At 52.9% G+C, this 26,286-nt stretch overlaps 10 protein-coding genes across 10 annotated transcripts; 6 read left to right on the plus strand and 4 right to left on the minus strand.

Annotated features, from left to right (window-relative positions):
- Window positions 1–256: 256 nt before the first annotated feature.
- Window positions 257–1,066, plus strand: BO82DRAFT_361332 (uncharacterized protein; the record flags this gene model as incomplete). The annotated part of the gene is made up of 1 exon (XM_025636809.1): window positions 257–1,066. The coding sequence occupies one exon, from the start codon at window positions 257–259 to the stop codon at window positions 1,064–1,066; it is 810 nt and encodes a 269-aa protein (XP_025496140.1).
- Window positions 1,067–1,677: 611 nt separating this feature from the next.
- BO82DRAFT_142636 (uncharacterized protein) lies at window positions 1,678–2,237 on the plus strand. The gene has a single exon (XM_025630086.1). It carries the CDS (start codon window positions 1,714–1,716, stop codon window positions 2,074–2,076), a length of 363 nt encoding a protein of 120 aa, XP_025496141.1. The 5' UTR covers window positions 1,678–1,713; the 3' UTR covers window positions 2,077–2,237.
- Window positions 2,238–2,650: 413 nt separating this feature from the next.
- On the plus strand, window positions 2,651–5,964 carry BO82DRAFT_274171 (non-ribosomal peptide synthetase; the record flags this gene model as incomplete). The annotated part of the gene is made up of 3 exons (XM_025631083.1): window positions 2,651–2,866; window positions 3,087–5,462; window positions 5,545–5,964. The coding sequence occupies 3 exons, from the start codon at window positions 2,651–2,653 to the stop codon at window positions 5,962–5,964; spliced, it is 3,012 nt and encodes a 1,003-aa protein (XP_025496142.1).
- A 2,083-nt stretch (window positions 5,965–8,047) lies between these two features.
- BO82DRAFT_350728 (uncharacterized protein) lies at window positions 8,048–8,515 on the plus strand. Its single transcript, XM_025634234.1, has 2 exons — window positions 8,048–8,130; window positions 8,235–8,515. The coding sequence occupies exons 1-2, from the start codon at window positions 8,065–8,067 to the stop codon at window positions 8,343–8,345; spliced, it is 177 nt and encodes a 58-aa protein (XP_025496143.1). The 5' UTR covers window positions 8,048–8,064; the 3' UTR covers window positions 8,346–8,515.
- Window positions 8,516–9,070: 555 nt separating this feature from the next.
- BO82DRAFT_428918 (putative C2H2 finger domain protein) lies at window positions 9,071–11,005 on the minus strand (the record flags this gene model as incomplete). Its single annotated transcript, XM_025640484.1, has 4 exons — window positions 9,071–9,341; window positions 9,427–10,148; window positions 10,232–10,731; window positions 10,786–11,005. 4 exons carry the CDS (start codon window positions 11,003–11,005, stop codon window positions 9,071–9,073), a joined length of 1,713 nt encoding a protein of 570 aa, XP_025496144.1.
- A 98-nt stretch (window positions 11,006–11,103) lies between these two features.
- Window positions 11,104–12,093, minus strand: cyn1 (putative cyanate hydratase; the record flags this gene model as incomplete). The annotated part of the gene is made up of 3 exons (XM_025640485.1): window positions 11,104–11,480; window positions 11,539–11,978; window positions 12,073–12,093. 3 exons carry the CDS (start codon window positions 12,091–12,093, stop codon window positions 11,459–11,461), a joined length of 483 nt encoding a protein of 160 aa, XP_025496145.1. The 3' UTR covers window positions 11,104–11,458.
- Window positions 12,094–13,658: 1,565 nt separating this feature from the next.
- Window positions 13,659–18,338, plus strand: pld2 (putative phospholipase D (PLD); the record flags this gene model as incomplete). The annotated part of the gene is made up of 6 exons (XM_025636810.1): window positions 13,659–13,683; window positions 14,208–14,389; window positions 14,455–14,851; window positions 14,911–15,054; window positions 15,111–17,605; window positions 17,655–18,338. The coding sequence occupies 6 exons, from the start codon at window positions 13,659–13,661 to the stop codon at window positions 18,336–18,338; spliced, it is 3,927 nt and encodes a 1,308-aa protein (XP_025496146.1).
- Window positions 18,339–20,587: 2,249 nt separating this feature from the next.
- Window positions 20,588–23,516, minus strand: BO82DRAFT_350732 (uncharacterized protein). Its single transcript, XM_025634235.1, has 3 exons — window positions 22,877–23,516; window positions 22,495–22,798; window positions 20,588–22,439 (listed from the first exon to the last, which is right to left on the minus strand). The coding sequence occupies exons 1-3, from the start codon at window positions 23,172–23,174 to the stop codon at window positions 20,726–20,728; spliced, it is 2,316 nt and encodes a 771-aa protein (XP_025496147.1). The 5' UTR covers window positions 23,175–23,516; the 3' UTR covers window positions 20,588–20,725.
- BO82DRAFT_142796 (uncharacterized protein) lies at window positions 23,336–23,906 on the plus strand. The gene has a single exon (XM_025630087.1). The coding sequence runs from the start codon at window positions 23,497–23,499 to the stop codon at window positions 23,815–23,817; it is 321 nt and encodes a 106-aa protein (XP_025496148.1). The 5' UTR covers window positions 23,336–23,496; the 3' UTR covers window positions 23,818–23,906.
- Window positions 23,907–23,996: 90 nt separating this feature from the next.
- BO82DRAFT_274263 (putative glucan 1,4-alpha-glucosidase) lies at window positions 23,997–26,146 on the minus strand (the record flags this gene model as incomplete). Its single annotated transcript, XM_025631087.1, has 5 exons — window positions 23,997–24,683; window positions 24,733–25,370; window positions 25,428–25,524; window positions 25,575–25,861; window positions 25,918–26,146. The coding sequence occupies 5 exons, from the start codon at window positions 26,144–26,146 to the stop codon at window positions 23,997–23,999; spliced, it is 1,938 nt and encodes a 645-aa protein (XP_025496149.1).
- Between the last annotated feature and the right edge of the window lie 140 nt (window positions 26,147–26,286).

Below are 26,286 nucleotides of genomic sequence, written 5' to 3' on the forward strand. Positions count from 1 at the left end.
AAGACCCCTCACCTCCCCACCATGGGATTATAGCCGTATCAGTCGAAATCTGTGCGGAAAACCGATCTAAGATAAGTGAATCTTTGATTGAAAATCGACCCTCCATGGAAGTATATAAGAAGCCTCTACTTCTCCTGCCACCCGAGGAAATTGGTATCTACCACCCACAGCATCGTTCCTGCGTAGCATTCACGAGATCTGACACCGATACTTTACTATTCAGTTTCACAACCTCGTGCCGTGTTTGCAGTACATGATGTCTTCTCAAGCTCAAGGAAAGTCTGCCAATGATGCTCCGATCACCGTTGAATCTCCAGATGACTTCCCTAAGCAGCTGACTGAGTGTCTCCAAGGACAATTGGCTACTCAAACGCCCGACGAGACTTCCTCAGTTTGCAACCTTGAAGCAGCTATTCGGTCCCCTCCCCCCTCATACCACGCCATCTACCCACCTCAATCCAACCGCATGGGTACTCAACCTACGATCAATTCGATCTCAGTTGAGCCCGTCGCCGAGGGAGACATCGAGGAGCAACCTCAGCCCATTACTGCCAGCGATAGCAATCCCAGGACCAAGCAGGACCGCCGCCGTTGCCGGTTCCGAATCAGGCGCGGGTGTCGGTCCTGGCTGTGCAGCTCAAAGTTCTGGATCCCGGCATGCATCAGCACGTGGTTCCTCGCCATGGTAGGGCTCTTCCTGTGCGCCCTGGTTCTCACCACCATCCGGGAGCAGGACCCACGCTTGAAGCCCCACGACGGCTGCTACGACAAGCGGGCGACCATCGCCTACCTCGCCGGGTTTCTGGGGTGGGTCGGGGGCATCGACCACTTTGTGGCTCACCACTGGGTCCTAGCGATCTTCAAGTCGAGCTGGCTGATCTTGCTAATGGTGAGGGGGTTCTTGAGTGAATTCATCGAGTGTAATCCCCCCCTTGACCTCGGCTACCTGGACTATGCTTGGATGATTGCAATGCTTGTGACCTCGCTCTGGTGGCCGATTGATACGGTACTTTGGGTGACGGGGGTCTATAGTGTTCCGGGCTGTGAGGGTGGAGGTGGCTTCTAAGCTGCTGTCAGTCTTGAGGGGGCTTGGAGTCGGTATTATCGGTAGTCTTGCTGTCTTATAGTGTTATACTCTTCTCGAGTCCTTTTTGCTCTTGATTAACCACTGTTTTCTGTTCTCAGGAATAGAGATCTGGATTATGTTCGGGCTTGACAAGAACATCAGAGACTGATAGAGTTCAACAAAAATAACAACCATTTTTGAGATTGAGATCACTACTCAAATAAATTTTTCAAACAATGTAGCTTCTTGAGTCCATTTGCTTGGTTTCAATACGTCTTCCATGCAGTGCGCCTTGGCGTTGGTTATGCCATGATGCCTCCCACCTTGGACTCCGTTCCTTTGCTCAAACTCCACCCCCCACACTTTCCTTGCATTCATTCTTCCTCCTAACTATTAGCTTGAAATATGGATATGGCCACTCAAGATCATGATCAAGAAACGATTCTTGAATTTCGCAAACACTGCCGCTATCAGCTTGATTTCATCAAGGATAGAATTTGCCGGCTACAGACCGACCAAATTAACCAATATAATGTAGAAATGAAGGGCACTCAACACTGCTCCATATGTTTAGAAACTCGGGCAACGCCTACGTATTTTTTTGTTTTTAGTTCGGTTAAAAGAGGAGGAATGCTGGTTCCCGCCCGATGAGGAGGATTCAGAGTATCCTACCTATGATCCCGACTCGGAGAACGGCTCGGGTCCCCCTGCACTGGGACTGTTCCGTTCGCCGTTCGACAACGTACCAGCATCTATCTCTTCATCACATCTCGCATCTTGAGGATGCATTGCCATTAATGGCAGTTCTTGGTAGCTGTATACCGCATCGGGCAAGCGCGGACAGAACCTGCAGAAAACCACGGACGGAATGCTATCTGGATTGGAATGTGGTCATCCTTTCTATTCTCGGAATCTACTACATCAACCACCTGATATCATTGCGTCGGATATTCTGCACCCTTCCCTTTTCGCTCTCTCATTCGATCAATCGGGAAATTGGCAGCAAGTGACAGAGCTGCTGTGATCCGTTAAAAGAACTTGATGAGATGGAAATCAAATACACAACTCGTGGTACGTGGTATGCGAAGTCCCTGACCTACCGGCTCCGAACCGTGACCGAAACCTTGCAACTAGACTAATCTCTGACGGATTTCCTTGGAGCGGCTCATAAGAGTACCACCAGAAGAAACTCAATGGGACTTCCGAATGGTCTAGTCCAAGCTTCTGCGAAACCAGCAACTCAGTATTCGGCTGAACCATTATTGCCGCGATTATAATTCCCATCCAGTCAGACGTTTGTCGGCAGCGGATGGACCCTGAATTTAGACTTTGATGACGTCGAGACCTTGCCAGCAGGTGTCATATCTCGATGCAGCTGCGAGAAAACAGCCATTAGAGACAAGTCGTGTTGTCCCTGATATACGCCATGAGGAATGTGTCGCGCACTGCAGGCTACAATGCCGTCACTTCTGCGGAAAAGGCAATTGTGCATATAACCAACCGCTTTGTATCCAGCCTTCAGATATCCTTCTCAGATCGTGTTTCAGTAACTTGTTTTAACATTATCTTCTCCGTATATCGAAAATGGGTTCAGAAGCTACTCCGGGCCGGCTCCTACACCAGGTGGTGGATGAGTTAGCAGAAACTCGGCCAGACGAACTGTTCTGCATCCATCCAGTTTCGATAAACTCAGCAGATGGTTGGCGAAACATCTCCTGCCAGGATCTAGCCCACGCTGTCAATCGCGTTGCTTTCTGGATTGACCAGCAGCTGGGCGATAGGGCCAAGAAGAAGCGACATGTTCTCGCCTATATAGGTAACAATGATTTGCGATACGCAGCGTTCATATTGGCGTGCATGAAAACAGGGAACACGGTTCGTGAAGCATGATTTCTCTGATAATCAGAAAGCTCATACAACATAGGTATTGCTTCTCTCCACCCGGAACTCTCATTCCGCCTTCCAGCATCTGCTCGACGCCACAGATTGCTCGGTGATGGTCGACGCCAGCAACAAGCAGCAGTTGCGACAGATGCTGGACAAAGTCAAGAGCAATCGCTCAGAGGGGTTCCAGAAATGGAATATGCCGTCACTCTGGGAAGTCTTCCAGGATGCACCCAGCGACAACTACCCTTACAAGCACGAGCACGATTTCGCCGCCGTCGAGGATATAACCCCGATCATCATGCATAGTTCTGGAACAACGGGAAAACCCAAGGTTATCAACGTACCGCACGGTTATCTCGCCGCTCTTGAGAATATCCAGACCATCCCTGTGCCGAAGGGACGAAAGCTCGCTCAAGGTCATCTGCGAGCGACTGGGAAATTAAGATTTCACTATGGCCCTATGTTCCATTTCCTCGGCCTTGTCTGCATCACAGAGTGTATCTACTTTAGGGCACCATTTGTCCTCGCACCTGACCGCCCATTGGACCCTGATCTGTTTGCACAGATCGTGTCTGCCCATCACCCCAAACGGACATTGCTAGCTGCACCTGTACTTGAAGACCTCGGAGGACAGGAGAGCGGCCGGGAAGCACTTTCGCAATTTGAGTACGTGGGTTACGGCGGCGCGCCAATGTCACAATCCGCCGGGAAACAATTGTCATCGCTCGCACGTCTACAGACTATGCTTGGGAGTACCGAGACGGGATGGACGCCCGCCTTGCTCTGCGAGGATCCAGACGATTGGGATTATCTCGAATGGGTTCCCGCCTTTGGGGCGCGGATGGACGAAGTCGAGAAAGGACTCTTTGAGCTGGTGATACCCAGGCCTGAGTCACGCAAATACCACGGAATCTTTTATTCCTATCCGGATCTGTCTGAGTACCGCACGGGCGATCTTCTCACGCCTCATCCAACGAAATCCGGTCTTTGGCATTTCAGCGGCAGAGGCGACGACATAATTGTCATGGGCAACGGAGAGAAATTCAATCCTATCGAAGCTGAAAAGATTCTCGAGAGCCACAAGCTGATCAGGCGCGCGGCGGTCTTTGCCCAGGACCGCCATCAAGCCGCGTTGCTTCTGGAACCCCAGTGGGATGATCTTCCTAAGGACTGGACTGAGGAATGGCTCCGACAGCAGCTTGAGTCACTTCTGGATGAGGCTAATGAGGCACTTCCGGCTTATGCACGGATTTTCGACACCCACATAGCTCTAACGTCTTGCGATAAACCATTCGCTCGGTCCCCCAAGGGGTCATTGCGCCGTCGCGAGATCGCAAATGATTACAAGTCCGTGCTGGACTCAATGTATGAGCCTGAAGACTCAAACGGTTCTAACGCGCACGATACCAATGATGGAGCATATCCTGAGGGCTCGGATCGGGACGCGTTCCAGGAATGGCTCTTACAAGTATTCTCCCGACGACTCCGTTTGAAGGACGTTGGTGAAACTGATGACCTAGTCGATAGCGGGATCGACTCACTGCAGGTGACTGAATTGTCGAGGATGTTGCAGCATGCATCGAAGAAACTACACCCTTCTGGGAAAACTCTGACTTGGTCAAGCAACGAAATATACCAAGCAGGCTCCGTCCAAGCTCTTGCCGACAGACTTAGTCGACATGTTGGCGATGACAAGTCTAGCAAAAGCAATCCAGATTCTCAATGGACGCGAACTGATCGGCTTGTCCATTCTATTTGGAATCACTCTCAACACCTTGGCCACGGCGGTATAACGGTAGTGCTAACGGGCTCGACGGGTGATCTTGGGAGTCGCCTGCTCCATCAGTTGTTGCAGAATCCGTCGGTCGGAGATATATATTGTCTCAACCGTAGCGCGGATGCAGCTGATCGACAGGTGAATAGCTTCCAGGAAAGGGGCTTGTCAGATGGGTGGGTTACAGAAACCTCACGGGTTCACTTCTGGCAGGTCAGCCTAGGCGATGACATGCTGGGGCTAACACCTGCTCAATATCGTCATCTGCGGGACACAGCGGACGTCTACATCCACAACGCCTGGCCCGTCGATTTCCATAAACCCTTGAAAGCCTTCGAGAGTCCTATGCTTACGGGGCTGCGACGCCTTCTGAGCCTGGTTGAGGAGTCCCCTCGCCGGGCTCACCTGCACTATATGTCATCTGTGTCGACGGTCGGGTCATGGCAAGCGTCACATGGATCAACAATTCCTGAAACACTGCATGACGCCTCCGTGGTGCAAGAACTGGGGTACGCTGAGTCGAAATACGTCGCCGAGTCACTTTGCGAAATCGCAGCCCAGCGCAGCAACCTTCCTATCAGCATCCACCGTATCGGCCAGTTGGGCGGTCCGTCATCCCCCAAAGGAGGAATGTGGACCTCGCGGGACTGGTTTCCGGCGATGGTCTGCTCATCAATCACCATCGGCCAGCTTCCAGATTCTTTGGGAACAATGAAGGTTAATTGGATCCCGATTGTAAGTTGTTGAGCTTCCGAGTAACACATCCTGGCATGTCTTCACACAATTCGGCAGTTGCTGACATTCTGGTGATATACAGGACCTAGCTGCTCAAGCTATTGTGCAGATCGTTCAATGCCGCTATGAGAAGCAGGGTCTTACCGGCCTCAAGGTGTACCACATTGTCAACCCTGAGCCAAAAGATTGGGAGTTGTTTGCTCCCTTGGTGGCTAAGGCGTGTAAAGCTACGGTGGTTTCGCTGGAAGAATGGATCAATGCTTTGCAACAAATCTCGGATGATACGAGTCGTGAACGTCTCGAAGGTCTGCCGGCTGTTCCATTGCTGGGGTTTTTCCGGAGTCTGCTGGATCAGCAGGGTGCCAATGCCGCACCTCTTGAAACGACAAACGCCATTGCTCAGAGTACAGTCATGAGCAAGATCGGGCCTGTCGATATTGAGCTGTTCAAGACGTGGTTGCAACAGTGGAAAGAACGTTGGCTTTCGGATCTTGATATCTGAGCAGAGATGTTGTAAAGTTATGGTATACCAGGATTGAGGGTGGGTAATGTTTCAATTGGAACACAGTTTCTCGCTTTGTATCTAGGAGCAGAGCCGTTAAGTCGTCAGCGGGCCCGGGTTGTACCACTAGACAGATGCCTGAGACAGGATATGTGTCATCTCCGCAGCGGGTAACTACGATTGACAGGGCACTGCCAATGATCTCCGATTGAGAGATAATGACTGGCAGAATCCAGACCAGTCGATAGATGACTGGTGTTTCATCCACAGACATGAGTCTGGCGCGCGGCTTTCGGCCCCAACCGCGCTAATGTCCGTTGTCACATTTGGGGTGACAACGGCTAGCACATCGCGTTCTCATACACTGCATCGGGGTTTCGTGCACTCGAATGTAATGGCCGACTTTCCCACTCTTCCCAATTGACACCCAATGTTCAGAACCTAGAACCCTGGGCGCCAAAGGGAGACTTTCTTTGCCGTACGTATCAAGCAGGTTTGCCGCGCAAGCGGTGTGTGGCTTTGGCTCCGAGGCCGCGCCCCAAGGCACACAGCCACACGTTAGAGAGCGACGAGAGCCGACCCATTTCCCAAAACTGGCAGCGACAAATAGCCGAATTGCCGGTGGTTGCCTCGACGGGGTCAGGTGAGTTTAGATTTTGTTTACCTGAAGGCCCTGAGATTCACCATAATCAAATTTCTTCAGGGCTAGTTCTTTAGAGCTCGGGGTCACCGCAACGGTAATTTGAGGGTTCAACCATGCTCAACCAATGATCGCGTAGCAGGGGGAAATGTTTCTGCCTCCAGCGGACCCAGTCGCCCAGTCGCCCAGTCGCCCACAGAGAAAGCAATGCAAGGGGACGGATGGATCATAGCCCTCCATTCGATTCTGCTGATCCGGGGTTGGGTTCATTTTTTTTGGGAGTCCTTCTCGAATGATTCCACCGTGCCGAACCGGTTAACCAGTGGTTTCAGGAACACTTCAGCCACCGGACACAGTTAGGCACCCTTCAATCACCATTCTTGCTAAGAATAGCACGTTCGTCGTTTTGCACGACGTGCGCCCCAAGAAAAATCCAGCGAAAAGCTTTTCATCAACCTCGGGAAGCTTGACGGGGAGTTTTGCTTAGGACCGGCGATAGTGGCTCTTAGGTTCTTGGCATCGCTCGGCGGAAAAGCCCGGGCGGGCGGGGGGGGGGGGGAAAAAAAACGATTACGGGCGAAATATTGAGGCTGCCTGATTTATTTTCCTGGCCTCGTTGATCCGAAGAAGGGGGGTTGGCGGTCTTGGCGGTTGAGGTTAGTGGAGCTTGGATGGTTGGCTGCAAATCGGGTAGAGTTTTGGCGGGAGGAGGAAGTGATCGGCTGTTGCTCTGGTCAAGTGCAGGTGGGAGTGGGAGGTGTGTGTAGTTTTCAGGGCATGATCATCCGGTACTAGCGGTGATGCATAGCGTCTCCTTCTTTGGGCGGACTGGCTGGATACTCATAGTTCAGTAATTGATTTCTAAGTTTAGAGAGGAAGCATTGTTGCGTGCTGGTGCTGGGGATCTCGTACAAATCCCATGACATTGATCGAAAAAGTGCCCTGCCCTGCCCCACCAATAGAAACGCAAGCGCGGCAGGGCTGAGCCGCTGACGTGGAGCATCTCGTGGCTGTGACTGGCTGTTTTGGGCACTGTACCAGTACCGGTACCGTACTCGATACGCTCAACCACCGCCCGCGACACCGTGGACTCGTGCAGTGCACCGTGGGGCCCGCCCTCCAGGGCTGGAGAGTCGAGACGGACCCCTGACCCATTGAAATTGAAACCGAACTAAACCATTGACATTGACAGTGAACCTGGAAGAGTCTCCCACATAAATACCCTTGCAGTGCCCGTGCCGTGTCAGCTTATCCCCGTCTCATCTCACACTCACACACACACACACACACACTCTCTCTCTCTCTCTGTGTTTATCTTTACAGACTAAATAAAACCTACAACTCCTACATCAACCCCCCCCCCCCACTCGATCACAATGTTCAACCTCTTCAAGTCCACCAAGGATTCCACCGCCGCCGAGGGCGCGGCGCCCACCTGGAACCCCAACACGGCCACCATGATGACCATGCAGCAGCCCTCGAGCCCCCAGGCCCCGTCCACCGAGCGCGTCGTCACCGAGCAGCCCGTGCGTTGTTGCCCTTGTCCTTACCCTTGTCCTTGCGCCTGTCTCTTTCCCCGCAGCGCATGGATCCACTCCCAGAAAAAGCAAGCTAACGATATGGTCTGCAGTCCACCCAAGAACAAATGCACATGAACCTCCGCGGCGGTGGTGCCGGCGGCGTTTGCTGTGGCGTGTACGTTTCCCTCTCCCTTCTCTCGTCCAAACAGCCTGAGGTCTAGATGTGCTCGTGGAAAAATAAAACTAACGCCGTGGGTTGGACTAGGTGCGCGGGGTTGATGTGCTTCGAGTGCTGTGAGGAGTGTTGCTAGACTCGAGGACCTTTGGGGATTCGAAGGAGTGGAGAGCGATGGGATTCTCTGCTATATGCGCGAGATGAAGTTACTCTCTGCGATGGACGATGATCGATGAACTTGACGGAAGGGAAAGGCTAGCGGGCGGGGATCGAGGTTGCGCTCGTGTTGGATATACAGGTGGTTGTTGTTTTCCTGTGGTGTTGATGTTTATACCCCCACCTTTTTTTTTTACACGTTCGACATGGGTTATGAGAATTATCTTTATGCTATTTGCACTTTTTCATGGGATTTGGCTCGGAGGGGGTTTGGATTGGGTAGTTTGGGGTAACTGAGTACTGCGATATGCTGTGCTGTAGATATGCGGGTGCAGCGGAGAGTAGATGATTTTTGTTTTTTGTTGTTGAGATGATGAGATATTGAAAGACAAAGGAGATTAGGAACCGATTCGGAATAATCAGATGAAAGAAAGGGATGCAACGTAATTATTTTGTAAATGCATATGAGACTGGTAAGGGAAGTTCAAGACCAGGTGAAAACCACAAATGAGAAAACAACAGCGCAAAGTGTCAATTCAAGACCCAACTCTCCCTCCGAGTGCAAGCGTCCTGAGAATCAATGACCGATAAACGATTGAACCCCCCCCGCCACGATCACCAGACGGGGTTTCTGAATGTGTAGCTCGTATCGATCCCAGCAAGAGTGGTCTCGTCGTCCGGCTCGTACAGCGGTTCCACGTTGCCGGCTTCATACTTGATAGTGCCGTCCTGGAGCGTGCCGGCGACGCGGACCACCCCGCCGGTTAACTGATCCAGAACCTGATGGTAGGCGGACCCGGAGGCCACGCTGCAGCGATTGCTCCCGGTCTCCATGTGTGCGACTAGGTCCGACGAGCGTTTGAAGTTGCGGAAGCATCTGGGGCATCTGTTTCCGGAAGTGTTTTGTTAGTCTTGTACCCAAGACGAGCGAATGGACGGGAAGGGGTGGAGAAAGATAAGATCTCACTCACCCCAATGGTTTCTTATCGCGCATCTCCTCGATGATATGCGTCTCGAAATCCTCCACCCGCTTGTAGCTCACGCGGCAGTGACAGACGTAGCGCGTACGGCACATGTTCAGGAACTTGCTCGAGTCCCAGCCCGGGGTAATCATCTGGAGGATCTCGCCGGCCGAGGCGACCGGCTTGCCGAACAGGCTCCACTGCATTGTCTGGTCGTGTTCGAGCTCGGTGGCTGTGGGGAGCGGGACGAGCGCACTGTCGCTGGCGTCGGCGTCGGCCTCGTTCAGCGAGAGTCGCGACATCGCGGTCGCCATGCTCTTCTCTGCCATGCTCAAGGGCGAGGAGGGCATACCTTGCTGCTTCTGTGGCTGATGCCGCGGGCAGAGAGAGTCCATCGCCGCCATTCCTGCACTAGGGCTGGGGGAGGTGCTGGTGGGCGATCTCGCGTCGGGCGTTTTGTTCTTCGGACTTCTTTTGGGGCTGACGGGAGACTTCAGCGGAGTCCCATCCAGCATGACACCGCCGTCGTCGTTGTCGATATCCTCGGGCCGGATAGGCCGGTCGCCGTCCAGGATCTCGGCGATCATCGAGCGGGTTTCCTGCTGCTGGAGCAGGCGCTCCCGTGGGATTCTGCGGCATCCGTTGCTCTCGATGTGCTGCATCAGGGCGCTGGCGGATTTGAAGGTGATGGTGCAGCCGCGACATTTGATGGTCTGTTCTGCTCGATGGTTCTGTTGCCGATACGGATTGTGTCAGTTTTTGGGTTGATTCGCTGCTCGCTCTTTTATGGCCGGAAGCTTTTCTTGCCACTTACCTGACGAATGTGGACGTCCCGGCCACCCGAGCTGTGGAATTCCAGGCCGCAGACGGGGCACACGATGTGCTTGACGCTGGTGATCTTGTGGAGAAGCAAGCGTTCTTCATCCGGGAAATCTTCGTCGCACCGCTCGCAGTACTCGTGCTCGGTGATCTTGTGAATGTCCATGTCTCGTTTGCTGGGGAAGTGCTTGCCGCACTTGGCGTACGTGCAGGAGACTCTGGTGGGCTCGAGAGGTTTTGTGCTTGAGGGTATTCCTGCAGTTCCGACTTTGGCAGAAGGTTGGGTGGTAGGAGGTTGTGTGCAGGCAGGCTCGGCGATGGGACGACTGGTGGGATCACGGCCTCTGGTGGTAGAGCCTGCAGCTGGGCGACCTATTGCGCTGGTTGGTCCTGCAGCAGGAGGCTTTGCGCGAGAGGGTTCTGGGACGAAGCGACGGAGATTCAAGGGTTTTGTACCATTGGACTTTGCACCGGGTTTTGCTGTGACCGAGGGACCTGCACGAGATGGTTCGGCCCCTGGCTGGTTTGTTTGCCATGGACCTGACCTACTGGGCTTTCCACCAGATTTCACTACAGGAGCAGGGCCAGCCCGAGGGCCACCTTTGATGGGACGGCCATCATCAGGGGCTCCTGTGCGAGAAGGTCCCGTAGTAACACGGCCTGCATTGAGGGGGGCTGCTCCTGAGCGAGTGGCACCGTGGCGGCTTGCGCTGGCGCTGGCGCTGATCACCTTGGAGGGACCTGCCTGGTGACCTGGATGAGCGGACATTATGGATAGTTCTGAATACACTGGGTTTGAAAGAGGAAGACGGGAAGGTAGGCTACAATGGCCGTAGACAAATAGTTGAGGACTTCAAGTGAGATCTTCGATGCCCCTGTTTAGTAAGATAGGAGTAGGAACTAAAATAACAGATGAAAGGAATGAGGCATTTGGAGAGATCAGGACAGAAGGTTGAGGAAGTTGCAAGGTGAGTCAGTCAATGAGGTGGATGCGTGAGGATCGCGTGTTGTAGAGACCATTCTCACCTCACTGTGACACACGGCCAATCTGGCGGGTGAAGGTAGGTGTTGTTCGACGCCGGCTGTGAATTCTTTGTTTTGCGCATTGCCACTACACATCGGAATGAAAGTCATGCGCAGGAACAGATACAATCGCATCTCTTTCAAATACTATTTACATGCATTTCAATCACTACCGCCTCCCTAAATCACATAATCATACCTAGAACCGCGAGAAAGGCAACCTGACGCAGTTTCAGTTAGCAAGTCTCCTGCAAGAAATGAACAATCCAGTTGACACACCATTTTCCTCTCAAAGTAATAACAGCCCAGTTGTTTCCGGCCTCGTCCGTCTCCTTCTCGACCTTGGTCGAGAATGAGATGGCGCTCATGATCCCATCCCCGAACTTCTCATTCAGAACGGCCTTGTACGCGTACCCGTAGTTCTGCACAATCTCATACAGTCGGTAGATCAGCGGCTCCTTGGGCGGCATCTCGACCGAGCGGCCGCGATCCGGGAAGCCGCTGAGCTGCTCTTCCAGAAGATCGCGGGGAATGTCCAGGAGGGCGGACAGCTTGTCGATGTCTTCGGGGGATGCCTTGGCCTGGCCGTAGAAAAGGGCGGCCGCGGCAACCTCGTTGCGACCGATGTGCTCGGCGATTTGCTCGAAGCTCAGCTTCTTGGATGCCTTGGCCTTGAACAGCGTCTCGGAGGCGGAGGGGAGGTAGGGGTGTTGGGAAACCTGGTGATGCGCCGATGATTAGTACGTGCGGGAATGACTTCCTTGGTGGAACGAACGTCATCGACGTTCGTCGGTTTTGTCCGGGCTTACTTACGTCGAGAGTTGCGAGAGACATTGTGATGTTGATTTGGGGTTACAACTGATTAGATGACGTTCTTTGGGGATAGGTCTCAGAGGGTCAATGGTAGCAGGGCAGGATAAAACAGCAAGTTGTCAAGATATGGGCCGATGTCATTCTTAAATAATTGTTGCTGCTCTGCTTTCTCCAACTGCGGTGCGGGGTCCGTCTGCTGCGGGGGGCTTGTCAGTGAGGGGCAGCGCTTGCTGCTACTCCAGGGAGAACTTTAGGTTTTGACACGACATGACAGCGAAGATCTTATCTACACCGTGGTTATATCTGGACTTTCTATTACAGCTAGCCATCTTTACATCTTTGTCTTTGTATCTCCTTGTTAGAGGCGTTGACTTGAATTGCAATTGAAGAAATTCAGCAGCTTTTGCTGTTCCATCTCGGTGCGGGGTTGCTCTCTATCCGATGATACCGAGGTGCAACCAGAACAATGACGCCATTCTCAATGTGTTACCTTTTGGGTGCCCATTTGCTGCCACAAGTCGCGAAATTTGAGTACTTTGTGTTCTGGGTCACTAGCACCTACTTTCCCACAGTAGACTATTGCTTTTGATTTGGTTTCTGATGAACAATAATGAGAATATATCTTGCACAATATTCAACAAAAAGACACCGACAAATGCACGTTTTAAAAGTGCCCCAAAGCCCCGGATGTCATCGGAAACTCCTTTACAGTGAGCTGTGCTCTTTCTTGTTCCAAGCCCCTTGTATTGGGATTGAAATGCCAGACATACTGAGAAAATCTTCAAGAATCTGGTTTGGTCATTGTTCTGGCATACTAGTACACTTCCTCCTTGCTCAACGAATAATCCTTCTTGCCCGCTACTTCCCCAAGAAGGAACACATTATTTTCGTCTGCTTCTCCCGGTAGAGTTGACTGCTACTAGTCCAGACATCGAATGGCAGGACTTTAACTTCACCTGACAGCAAACGAGCTCCTCACGCTCAGCAAAAAGTGGCCAAGAGACCGGGTGCGATGTCATCCATGCAACGCTCTTTCCCTGCTAGAATTGGCAGTAATCTGTCTTATTTGCCGCCTTCGAAGGGTCCTCAACGCGGACACGTTGCGGAGAAGTTCGAGAAACATCTGGCGGTGCATTCCAGAACGCTGAGGGTCGAAGGAGGGTTGCGCTAATGAAGAAGTGGATCCGGCCGCGGAAAGCTGGTTGTTGTCCGGCTCGCGCATGGTCGGATAGTCGCGGATTTCACAACATCTGATCGTCCTAAGAAGCACTGCTCAATTTTTGAAAGCTGTGTTCGAGCAGCGTTAGACATTTGAATCTGTTCTCGTTAAGGAGTATGTGACCGCATATTTGGTTGTTGTTATACCCAAGCAAGTGGATCATGTCTCAGGATTGGGGAACAACAAGACCGCGTTATTCCCGTGTGCCAAGATCGCTCAGGAGTTGAGCGTTCTAGCTCAGCATTCTTAGCGCTCTCGGCGTAAAATGTTGAATGGGCTTGCGCGACGCATTGCTCGGGAGCGCGATGCGGTGTGGCAGGGCCACATAAGCCACAGTCACTAGAGGGGCTGAAAGCACCGTAACGTCATGCGTCATCAGAGGCTGTCAGGAGGTAAGGTCCGTACGGCTGTTGTTTCAAGCTAACTGGGGATTCCCCCCGCCATGATTGCCGGCACAGCCACACTGCAGCGATCTAGAAAGGTGAGGATGCATCGCCCCCGCCCTGCAAGGCCACACTCGATTCTGGGTGGTCGTAAAATAGAACAACGACAGGAAGATGTGTAGATAGATGCTGTTGACAACTAGCCACTCGCAGAGAACAGTTGCACCAGTGAAATACCACCACCCAACAGTGGCCGAGCAGACGGAAATACAGACAAACCAGTCCAGGCGGAAGGAAGCCTAGAGAGTGGAAGTGGATAAGCTGGACTGGCGGGGCCGGTCTTACCGTCGTGGTTTAGCCCCGTATTCCCCTAAACCGTACTCCGTATTCCTCCTGCCTCAGATGATCCCCTCCCCCACCCTCCGTGCGACTACATAATAATAACAACTATCCTTTCCCCCTCGTGGCGGTCAGCATCCTTTCTCTTTTTATTCTGTCTATTGTTACACCATCTACCCTACTCTCATATCCAGGTTCAACTGTTGTCCCCATGTCCCAACGTGAGGAAGACCTGGCCTATGGCCACTACTACGGCGACTCAGCGCGGGGCACATCCGGCGATACCGCGCGGGGATTTGTCGGCGACACTTTCCAGAAATTGAAGGAAACCTACAAGAGCCACCAGCAGCAGGGCAGTAGCAGCAACTCGCAGCAGGTAAATCAGGAATCTCAGGCACGGCACCATTTTCAACGTACTGAACGCTGAGTTGTTTACCCCAGAGCCAGGGCCAGTACCACCAAACCCAGTCTCAGACCCAAGGTTCCGCCCAGCAATACCCGCCGTCGTACGGAAACACCAGCCCGCAACAGTACCAGCACCAGCAGTCAACCTATCACCAGCAAACCCAGAAACCCCAAAAGCAGGACAAGCTCTCCGGATTGTTCGGGAAATTGGAGAACCTCGGGAATGAGTTCGCACAGAAGATTGGAACTGCCTTGGATCCCCAGGCTTATGAGCAGTATGGATCGACCAAGCCACAGACGCAGAACCGCTTTGGGAGTTTTGCACCCGAACGTCAGGGCAACGAGGTCAAGTGGCATGTTGATGGATGTGCATACTTCTATGCTGTTTCCAAGGCCTTGGAGAGTGCGAAGGAGTATATCTGGATTTTGGACTGTAAGCTTCTGGAAGTGTCAGTCGCGAGTTGATGGACGTTTGACTGACGTGAAAATCAGGGTGGCTGTCGCCAGAACTTTATCTGAGACGTCCTCCAGCGAAGAATGAGCAGTACCGACTGGATCGAATGCTGCTGGCTGCTGCGCAGCGAGGCGTTCGCGTCAACATTATTGTCTATAAGGAGGTGACTCAGGCATTGACACGTATGTTCCAAACGAGTACCGTACGCTAGGTCTTTATAGCTAACTCAGAATCACAGTTTCATCCCATCACACAAAGCATCATCTGGAGGATCTCCATCAGAACATCTCGGTGTTCCGTCACCCTGACCATCTCCCCGATCGTCAGGAGCTGGAAGCTTCTATCGCATCTTCCCTTCAGAGCCTGTCATTAGATGCAGGCAATTTGGCTAAGATGTCCGCGGATACCATCAAGGGAATCTATGGTATGCACGAAGATGTCATCCTTTACTGGGCCCATCATGAGAAGCTTTGCCTCATCGATGGTCGTGTGGCATTCATGGGTGGCTTGGATATGTGCTTCGGCCGTTGGGACACCAACCAGCACGCCCTCGCCGATGTTCATGGCCAGGACTTGAACGAAATTGTCTTCCCTGGTCAGGATTACAATAACGCTAGAGTGCTTGACTTCCAGGATGTAGCCAACTGGGAGAAGAACCAGTTAGATCGGAAGAAGACCTCCCGCATGGGCTGGTCAGACATCTCAGTCAGCTTGCATGGACAGGTCGTCGAGGATCTGAGACGACACTTTGTCGAGCGCTGGAACTTCATTTATGACCTCAAGTATTACTCGCGCAATAATCCCAGATACGCAAAGCTGAACTTGTACGGTCGCCCTACTTCTTCTATGGGCCCCCAACAAGGTCAGCAGCAGGGCCAACAGCAGGGCCAACAGCAGGGCCAACAGCAGGGCCAACAGCAGGGCCAACAGCAGGGCCAACAGCAGGGTCAGCAGCAGCTGCCAACTCAGCAGCCTGCAGCGCCGAACCAGGGACCTTCCACTCCTAGCTGGCAGCAGACATTCACGGCCCAGCCCGGGGCTCTGCCGACCAGCCCAAGCCCTTCCACTCCTAGCTGGGAACAACATGCCGCATCTCCTCAGCCCGCTGCACAATCCAGCAATGTTCAGTCATCTGGCGCCGGCAGCCAGGCAACCCCTACCTGGCAGCAACAAGCTCATCAACAGCAAGGCCCTCAGCAGACTGCTTCCTATGGCGGTAGCGCTCAGCCTGCCACTCCAAGCACCTCTAGTTGGCAGCAGCAGCACCAGCAGCAGCCCACATCTCCTCAACCTGGTGCTTATTCTGGCAATATCCAGCATACTCAAAGCTGGCAGCAACAGCCCGAGTCTCATCAAAGTGGCTATCAGGCTACCTCGCCCCACCCCAGCTCTCAGGCAGACTCCAGCTGGCAGCAACAGGCTCCACCCGCATACACACCAAACCAGGCGTATACACCAAGTCACGATGAGAAGCACCAATATACTTACACTGGTGACTCGTTCCCTCCGCCCCCCCCTGGGCCTCCTTCAAGCCAGGCCGCTACATCAGCCCAGCAGCAGAGCTATGGCCAGCCTCAGGATCAAACATACTCTCACCAGCAGAGCTACACACAACCTCAAAGTCAAGCATACTCTCAACAGCAGACACCCACCCAGCCCCAGAGTCAAGCTTATCCTCACCAACAGACCCAATCTCAATCTCAATACCAGTCATACTCTCCAAGCCAAGGTCAAAATCAGGCTTACCCTCCTCCCCCCACTCAAGAGGGCCAGCACTCGCAAACCCGCGGTCTCCACGACTACCACAGCGGAGGTCATGCATACGGCGACTCCGAGAGAGGTTTCAACTTCCGTGGTATCAAGGAGAACCTCACAGGCTACGGCAATGTTCTTCGTGGTGAATTGGCTGGCCAAATTCATCATTACCAGGATCGTATAAACTATCGTCCAGGTGCTCAGCCACGCGGGAACATGACTTGTCAGATCGTGCGCAGTGCTTCCAAGTGGAGCAACGGAACGCCTACTGAGCATTCCATCGCCGACGCGTACGCAGCTATCATCCGTAACAGTCAGCATTTCGTTTACATCGAAAACCAGTTCTTCATTACTGCAACTGGTGATGCTCAGAAGCCTGTTCAGAATAAGATCGGAGCTGCGATTGTTGAGCGTATTCTTCGTGCTGCAAGAGCGGGCGAGAAGTACAAGATTGTTGTTGTTCTCCCATCCGTTCCCTGCTTTGCGGGAGACCTGAGCGATGAATCTACTCTGGGCACTCGGGCCATCATGGAGTTCCAGTATAACTGCATCAACCGTGGAGGCAGTAGTATCATGGAATTGATTGCCAAAGAAGGATATAACCCAATGGATTACATCCGGTTCTACAACCTGCGCAACTACGACCGAATCAATGTCAGCGGCCCATTGCTTCAGGCGGAGAACAGAAGTGGTGTGAACTACGAGGAAGCCCGCAAGGAGCACGACCTGACCACAGCTGGCCCGGGCGGCTATGGACCGGGTGCTCCTCGCGCGGCCTTTGACACCACCGCCCCTTACCAACAGTACCAGCAGGCTGCTCAACAGGTCTCTAGCACCAAGTCTGCCCCTGGTCGGTGGGATAGTGTCAGCGAATGTTACATGTTGAATGGTACAGATATCCGCAACGTGCCGTGGGAAGGACCTGCAGAGGCTGAAATCGACGCATTTGTCACCGAAGAACTTTACATCCATTCCAAGGTAAGTGTTAATTATGATTGTGTGAACACCCAAGTTAACGGAAGTATAGGTTATGATTGCCGACGATCGGGTTGCTATCGTTGGATCTGCCAACTTGAACGATCGCTCCCAGCTGGGTGATCACGACTCTGAGATTGCCATCGTGATTGAAGACTACACCCCTATCCAGTCCCGCATGAACGGTCAGCCATGGAGCGCGAGTCGATTTGCCGCTTCTCTCCGGAGATACCTGTTCCGTAAGCACCTTGGCCTCTTGCCACCGCAGGATCCAGAACGTCCCGATGCCAACTTCGAGCCCGTGGGTGTATCAAATACATTCGATGCCGACTCTCCAGAAAGCCAGATTGTGGCCGACCCATTGGCGGACACAATGCATAGCATGTGGAACACTCGGGCCAGAACGAACACTGAGGTGTTCCGGAAGGTCTTTCACTCGGTTCCTGATGACCAAGTCCGGAACTGGGCCACCTACAAGGAATTCTATGGATACTACTTCCACAACGCAGACAAGCAGGCATATGGCAAGGACGACTCCCAGCCTGCTCGGTACGAATACGGACATGTGGTACGGGATGACTTCCCTCCGGGCCCTGAGGGTGTCAAGCAGGTGAAAGAACTGCTCAGTCAGGTTAAGGGAACACTAGTTGAAATGCCTTTGATGTTTCTGATCGAGGAGGATGTTGCCAAGGAAGGTCTGACACTGAACGAATTGACGGAGCCGATTTACACCTGAAGGAGTAATCTAGTTCATTCTTTTGGTTATGGCTTAGCAGCAATGAAATTGGATGTTTCTTTATAGATTTGTGTTTTGTGGACCGACCCAAAGGTCAAAGTTGTAAGCGAGTGGTGGTGTGGTTAGTATTGTTGTTGGAGAACAATAGGAAGGGACGGATGCTGATTCGGCGCCGTCCCGGATTTCCTCGATTTCCTCCACGCGTGGCATTTCCAAACTCAACCCTACGAGTTTGCCACAATCACGGTCCATGATCCATGCCAGATTCAGTTTGTCGGCCTATGGTTTTCAAAGGCACATTGAATGGATACATACAATTGACGGCTTCAGACTTGTCCAGGCGCAACCACTACCGTTTCAAGACCAATCACAGCCCTCGCTGGCTTCGTGCAGCCACCGTCTCTCCACATTCCCGCTGTTCTACACGTCAAACAAGAAGAAAAACCGAGATGCAGCCTCAGTTCCAGAACCAACAAGCCAGTGCGATCCTTATCTCGATTCTACATACCGATACCACCCTGTCATTGGCCCATTATTAGAACAATATGAAGATCTAATCCCTGTCCTCCCAGAAATTCTCAGCGGATCCAAACCATACATCTCAGTCGCCTCCAAAACATTCTTTCTACTTCGTCCCCATGTGATGCCTTCATGAAAGCCTTCTCGAACGCCATGCTGAAGTTTACCGACAAGAAGAAAGAAAGTATCACAGAAACAAGACTGAATCCCTCGCCCTAGGCTGCCCTTCATTCGTACCTGCCGAGGCCGTCCTCCTACTTTCTCAGTTGCCATTGGTCTCCTGTTTGATATCAAAGCTGGAGTACAGATTCTCATTCACAAGGTCTGCGAATCTATATCTGCCAGAAAATCTATAAAGACCCCTTCGAATCCTCTCCAGGATTGCTTCTTCTCTCCATCCGCAAGTTTTATTACAAGCAAAACAAAAACAAATTCGATCTTTTGATCATCACTATCACTTCAATCATTCAAAATGGCCCCCGTCGAGATTGTCAAGGAATCCACCACCCGCGGTATGTCCTCTCCAACCTGGTCACGACCCTTGCACTGTTGATGCTCTTCTCTTGATCTCACGTTACAAGGTTCAGGACATTGGCTAATATCAAGTATAGGCGCCTCCCCCGGTGGCGGCTGCACTGTCATGTAAATGACTTCCCTGAGATAGCCTGGAGCTTCCTCTCACTTTCCACCTGAACGCACCAATCTATCGTTTCAGTCCGTAATCAATACTGCAATATCTCTCAGCTTTTGTCCATCTCGAATAAGGAATTCTCCTTCCCAACCCGCAACATGACTTATCTCATTCACATAAACGCTATATATTTTGATTCATCATTAACTCCAACTACTCAACTCACGCTACTTTCGCCGTCCCCGAAAACCTATGGCCCGCGACAAAACACCAAAAACAATAGCCGGTCCTGGTGCCGTTGCGCCTAAACGGGGCTCAGGTCTAGTGGAGGGCAAAAGTTGATCTCCCTGAAGTTCCAGTCACGACGTCGGTTCCCACCTTTCTTCGGGAAGATGTGGGACCCTGGAACCACCTCTGACAGATCAATCATCATCTTTATCCGGATTCTATTCTTTCACTTTTTTCTTTACAACTCCGCCTCGGGGTTTCCTTATTCGAGAAATGATATGCTACGCTTGCGTGTGTCTTGGATGAGAGATGGAGGAGCTTTTTGGGCCGGAAGACTTTAGATTAGGAGAGGGAATCGGGAAGATTTGGGTACTTGTTTATCTAGAGTCATGTTGCGGTCTTTGCTGTATTCTGGTTGGTCTATACGTCTTGGAAAAACCTCTCTGAATTGGATAGGATGTGCGTGGGCCAAGTCTTTGGTTTTTTTTTATATGAATGAACGATGAGTGAGTTGGGTTAGATATATAGTCTCTCTGAATATATGTTGGCTGGCTCACTTGAATGTGTTAGTGGAGTTTGGACTCGGTTGTGTACTGAGGCCGTAGATCTAGCTAATCAAATCGAACCCCCTTCTGATCATTCTACTCATCTTGATAGAGCACCGTTATAGCTGAAAGGCCAGCATAATCAAGGCTACGATGTCACCTGCAGGAAGAGAGGATGGGTCTACAGATGGGGATAGCAGGTTCATGTAGCATTCTACTTTAGCTGCATATGCTTTCCACCAGAGCGACAAGGGACTGGATATAGATTTGATGACAATATCGTCCAAATTGAGCATAGGTACTAGGATACAAAACTGTCATTCCACTTCGTACATACACTCCATCACCCAAGTACAGTACACCTCACCCCACCTCCCCACCAACACAAAGGCCTTCACTTAAAGCCTTCCTTTGCCACCTGTCAATCCCCTATCCACATATCAACATCGACAACCGAGAATCAATCAAACCACCCCCCTCACACTCAACCGCCCCACGACCGTCCGCACCAACGAATTCGTCTCCCCGCCAAACACCCCCGCCTCCAACCGCCCAACCTCCCGCTCAATCTGCTCCTCCATATCCCGCAGAAACTCTCTGGTGGCGGCCAACACCCCCGAATCGCGGAGCAGGTGCAGCAGCCCGGGGACACTCATCGGCGGCGGGACAGGGCTACCGCACGGTCCGAAGCTCTGGCCGGCGTTATTGATTCCAGTTGAAGAGGGACAGGAGCAGGAGGAAGCAGAAGACGGAGGGGAAGAAGGACAGGCGCACGGCGAGGGACTGGTTCCACGAGACGCGCAGCCCGAGAAAGAACCCGCGTACGATGAGCATGAGCCAGCCGTCGCAGTAGAAGCAGAAGAGGACAGCAGCGCGGTGATCTGCGCACGGCACTCGGGCCGCGTGTTCAGGAGCCGGATGATGGGGTACGAGTAGCTGTATCCCCCTATCGCGCTTTCCATTCCATGTTTGTTGGCAGGAGCGGTGCTTGTCGGGGTGGAGGATTCGGTGGTGAAGAAGAGGTACTCCTCGCGGATGCGGATGAACCGCGCGAGAAGGTTGGTGAGGTAGAGGAGGGAGTCGCTGCGGTTCAGGAACTTGGGATCGTTGGTGCTGCTGGTGTGAGAATGGCATGGGGATGGGGGGGGAGGGGCACAGCGGGACTGCGATTGCAATAGTCGGACCAGGATGGAGAAAAGTGCCCCCGTGGTGTCGTCGATTAGGCCTAGGTATTCGCGCTCGGTGGGGGTGTGGTGCGTGAATTTCCAGTTCAGGGCCCAGCTTTGGCCGGTGAAGAGTCTGGTGAGACCTTCGGTCAGGATTGCGGTGGCTTGCGGGGGGTTGCTGAGAAGGTGGGGGTGGTGCTGGACGGATTGCAGGGCGTGGGTGAAGGCGTAGTAGGCGCTGTTGGTGGCCTGCGCGGTCCCAAAGACGATGTGGGTGGCTGGGCTGCTGTGGCGGGTGGTGCTCGCGGTGAAGATGTCCCAGAGGACGAGGGTGGCGTTGTGGAGGTGAGTGAAGATGGTCTGGATGTGTTGGAGGGAGGGTTCCGGCGCGCGGGCCCAGCAGTTCAATGCTGCCGGGAGCATGTTCAGGATTGCGGTGGTCGGGGTGGAGGCGATGGAGCTGATGTAGGTGGTCGGAGCGGTCAGCGCGGTGGTGTCGTTGGTCTTGCTCTCGAGACTGCTGTGGTGGAGTCGGTAGCTGAGTTGAGGAGAGCAAGGACGATCGATGAGGGTGGTGGTAGACGAGGCGCTGGTCCATTCGGGCTTGCCGCAGTTGCTATTGCTGAAGCAAGGCGACGACTGATTCGCCCGCCAGTAGTTGTAGCTGGCCATCGCCGCCCCGACGGCCTCGATCCAGCGGTGCAGGCGGATCGACTCCGTCGGGTGTTGCCAGGAGAATCGGTCCTTGAGGGACAGGAACCGGCCCTCGAGCTCAACAATATTTCTTCTGACCTTCTCGCGTGCTGCGTCGACAGATAACCCCTCCACGCGGACAAAGCAGTCGATGATATTCCGCCCGGCCTTATGATCTGCGCACCCTGCAGTCCAGCTCCAGTATTCATCGTTCAAGGCGAGACACTCATCCGCGACGTCCTTGATCTCATGAAGAAGCATGTGGTCCACGTGCGAGAGATGCACGCCCATGGCGAATTCCAAGATCGGCCAGAAGGCTCTATACAGAGCATCAGTCATCACACGTTCAATCCTCGCGGAATGGTTCCACTTACTCGAAAGCAAACTTCTTCTTGCAGTCCAGCGGAGTCGGAGCCCGAACAATCGCCTTCCGATACACCTCGAGCAGATGCACCCCGTGCTCGCACTCAGCCCGGCAAACATCCGAAAAGATCTCCGAGATGACCTGCTGCAGGCGATGATGGTGGTGGCGATGGTGGTGAGGACGATCCCCTCCCAAACTCTTCCCACACGACCCAGAGCACGAGCAGGACGAGGAGGCCGAGAATTGCTCGATGCACCGGTTCAACAGCTCAAAGCCCTCGTGTCGGTTATGAGTTCCAAATCGATGGCAGAGGTCTACTGTTCCATCAGCATTTCCTCTTGAAGCCATACAACATACATGCATGAAGAAGAGAGAAAAGGAAAGAGGCTCACCATCAAGCAATCGTGCCATCTCAGCCAAACACGCCGCCGTCGCCACTCTGTCCGGCTGCGCCTCAGGGATGATCATGACAAGTGGGTTCTCTCGCTGTCCGAAGCGAGTCGCCGATGTCGACCCGGGATAGTTGGGTCCGACATCGAAATGGCAGTTCCACTTGCATACAAAGTCCTGGGCGGCTTTGGTGGCAACCTCGCTGTAGCGGTTCACGCGGATGGGGAGGGAGGTGAAGGCGCCGGCTTTGCGCGCTTCGAACTCACTGATTACCGAGGAGCAGGCGTGGTAGTTGTCCATTGTGAGGGGGAAATGATGCAGACTGCAAGAGAAGAAGATCAACAAAGAAGAAAGAGAAAAAGTTTACAAGAAAGAGAAGGCAAAAAGTGATGGTTTGGACAAGAGCTGGGATCCCAAGATGCTGTTGGGGGTGCTTGCGTTTATATGCTGTGTCTCGACCAAGCCCCGAGCTCGTACGGTGCGCCACACTCTTCCTCTTGAATTGCATGGATTGTCGGTGTATGGGCGGCGATTGCAATGCTTTGGTGCATGGCTGTAAGATGAGTGCAATCTCTTGTCCAAAACGGTAATGCCGGGATCGTAGTTCCATGGGACAGATCAGATGCGGAGCGGTGCCTTGCTCATTGCATGCGGGTTTGCATACATATCACCTCATGCATACCGCTTCGAAAAGGAAACTCGTATCTTGATCCATTTGTGGAGTGGCAAGTCACGATCTTCGAGCAATATCTTCCGAGCGAGGGCTCTGACCGGCTTGCTGATCACTTTGTCTCCTGAGGCTGTTTGTTTCATAGCTAACAATATCCGGGCTGGACGTGCCTGGAGGTATATACCATCCGGTGTCTGTGCTTTGGGTTGTTGTGGCATTCTTTTTTTCCACGAAAGTAATCGAGAGAAAGGCTGGCATTACTTCGCCTTCTAGTGAAGGCTGTCAGAACAGTTGAGAAGTTCGATCATGATCAAAGTCCAAGGATTGGAACATTGCATTTGACAAAGGATTAACACTAAGTCCCTGATTAAATCATCGGGCCACGGTTGTAGTAGCTATATATAGAGAACAAGCTTGATGGTCCCTCCGTCCGAAGATTCCTTCAAGCTTGACTACCGCCAAGTATCACTCTCCGTGGCACTGCTCACTCCACAACTCGAGGGGACAGTGTAAGACCGGTTGGGGTCGCTCTCCCAGACAATCGACCCATCTGTCTCCTTGCGAATGTACTTGTACTGAAAGGTAGTGCCTGCGGGCAGGCTGATCGTGGCATACCACAGATTGTTGCTCGAGGTGTACTGGCTGGCGCTCAATGCGATTGCACTGCTGGTGTCCCAGCTGCCCAACTGGGAGATGGAGCCGGAAATATACACGTTCTCTCCGTAGGTGGTGGTAGCAATCACATCAAACGTCACTGCAACACTTGTGGGAGTGGAGCAGGCTGAGGTTGTTGTTGAAGTCTTGCTTGTGGTAGTGGTGGTGGTAGTGCTACCGCTGCCAGCCTTAGTGGTGGTGGTGGTAGTGGTGGTTCCAGTGCCAGCGCTACCGCTGGTCAAGGTGCTTGGCCAAGCAGTGTTGGTAGCGGTGCTGTAGGTACCGGTTGCAGAGGTTGCAGAGCAGACGGATGGGACACTGCTCGCGCTGGTCTCTCCCCAGGAAGGAGGCACAACCGAGTTGCGGCGCAAGTTGGCCGTCAGGACCGCAGCATAGGACCAGGTGAGGTCTCGGGCAGAGAGCTGGGTACCGTGCGTCTTATCATACTGCTCGGAAAGGGATCCATTGGTCATAGCGTGAGACTCCTGTAAGGTATCAGTAAGGCGCTTTGAAACTCAGGGAAGAAGGACGTACAGCTACGCTCACGTATCCATCAGCATAGGTCTTGGCAGCGCTGATGATGGAGGTAAAGGCGGAGCTGGAAGAGGAGTAGGTTCCAACTGCCGCGGAGCTGTACAGGTCTTGGAAGAAGGCAAGCGACGTGCTGGTGATGGTGATGGATCCAATACGGTTCCACTGATAGATAGCATCGTACAACTGCTCGGCAGCTGCAAGGGTGGTCAAAAACCAAGGGTTGCCGTTGTAGTACGAGTCCTCGGGGTAGCGGCCGACTGCAACCGCAGTACCCTCAGCAATGCCGGAATTAAGCGAGTAGACCGAGCGGAAAGAGTCAGTATAGACCTTGTGGTTGGCCAGCGCACGCGGTGAGCAAGGTTGGAAGGTCGTGTCATCGCAGCCTGCGGCGGGGTCAAAAGTGTGAATACTGGCGAGCACAGTGTTCGCGTCCTTGCCACTGCGGCCGCTGTTGGTGTTGGCAAGCATGTAGGAGCCAGTCCAGAAGCTCTGCATGAAGCACAAAATCTGCGGAGCCTGAGAATCGCACCAACTGCAAGACGAGCCAACACTCTTAGCAAAAGTGCTGCCTTCCACAAGTGCCCGATGTTGGACCGCAACAGTGAAGAACGAAGACCCATTCACTTCCTCCCACAGATCTGTATACTTCCAATTTAGCGGTCATCGTCAGGCAAGGAGGGTTTGTGATGACTGACCGTAACCAGTCTGGTTCCAGTACTGAGCAACATAGGACAGATCATTGCGAACAATGGGCCAAATGATGTTCGTCGCGTAGGTGGAGTAGCCATTGTTCTGAATATGTCAGTCAGTCAAGTCACTTGAAACTTTTCGACAGAACTTACAATCAGCCAGTTACCAAAGCCAATCAGAGCGGTCGCTCGCAACGCAGGTCCATCCCGCTGGGGCCGGCCCCAGCTGCCAGTGTACGCCGTCTCGTCAACGTTGAATTTCGGTTCTCCAAGACCTGCTCCACCTGAGAGAGAACCAGACGGGTTGGAAACCGTCTGCAGGTAAGCCTGGGCATTGATATACTCCTCGATGACCGTCTGGAGACTCGATTCACCGTTGACAAAGAGATCAACGAGGATCTTCATGGTCAAAGCCGAGTCACGGGTCCAGGTGTAGTAGTCTGCGCACGCCTTGTTAGCGGACAGCCATACAACTAGGAAGAAAGTAGTTGCTCACAGTCCGGGTTGTCAGTGCTTGGACTAGCAATAACGATGCCAGACTTAGCACTCTTGGAAAACTCTCCGTCCGCGCCGATGTTGGCAAGAATGCCATCGAGGGCGACCGTGGTCTCAGATGCGAACCAGGAGTCGACACTGCCTGTAGCGCGAGCATTCAGCTGCGGGGCAGCAGCAGCCCAGGAGCTGAGAGCCAGCGCGCAAAGCGCATAGGAAACGCGCCGGATCATGGCGAAGCAAGGGAAACACGGGGATTATGAGCAGAACAGAGAATGAGACTGGAGTGACAAAAAAGAATCCCTAGACAGTGGGAAAGTCACTGCCTTTTATAGACCGCATGAGGCAGCCGTCCAGCACCGGGTGAGGGAGA

The sequence above is a fragment of the Aspergillus uvarum genome, assembly GCF_003184745.1.
Source record: "Aspergillus uvarum CBS 121591 unplaced genomic scaffold BO82scaffold_5, whole genome shotgun sequence".
In the NCBI taxonomy this organism is placed as follows: domain Eukaryota; kingdom Fungi; phylum Ascomycota; class Eurotiomycetes; order Eurotiales; family Aspergillaceae; genus Aspergillus; species Aspergillus uvarum.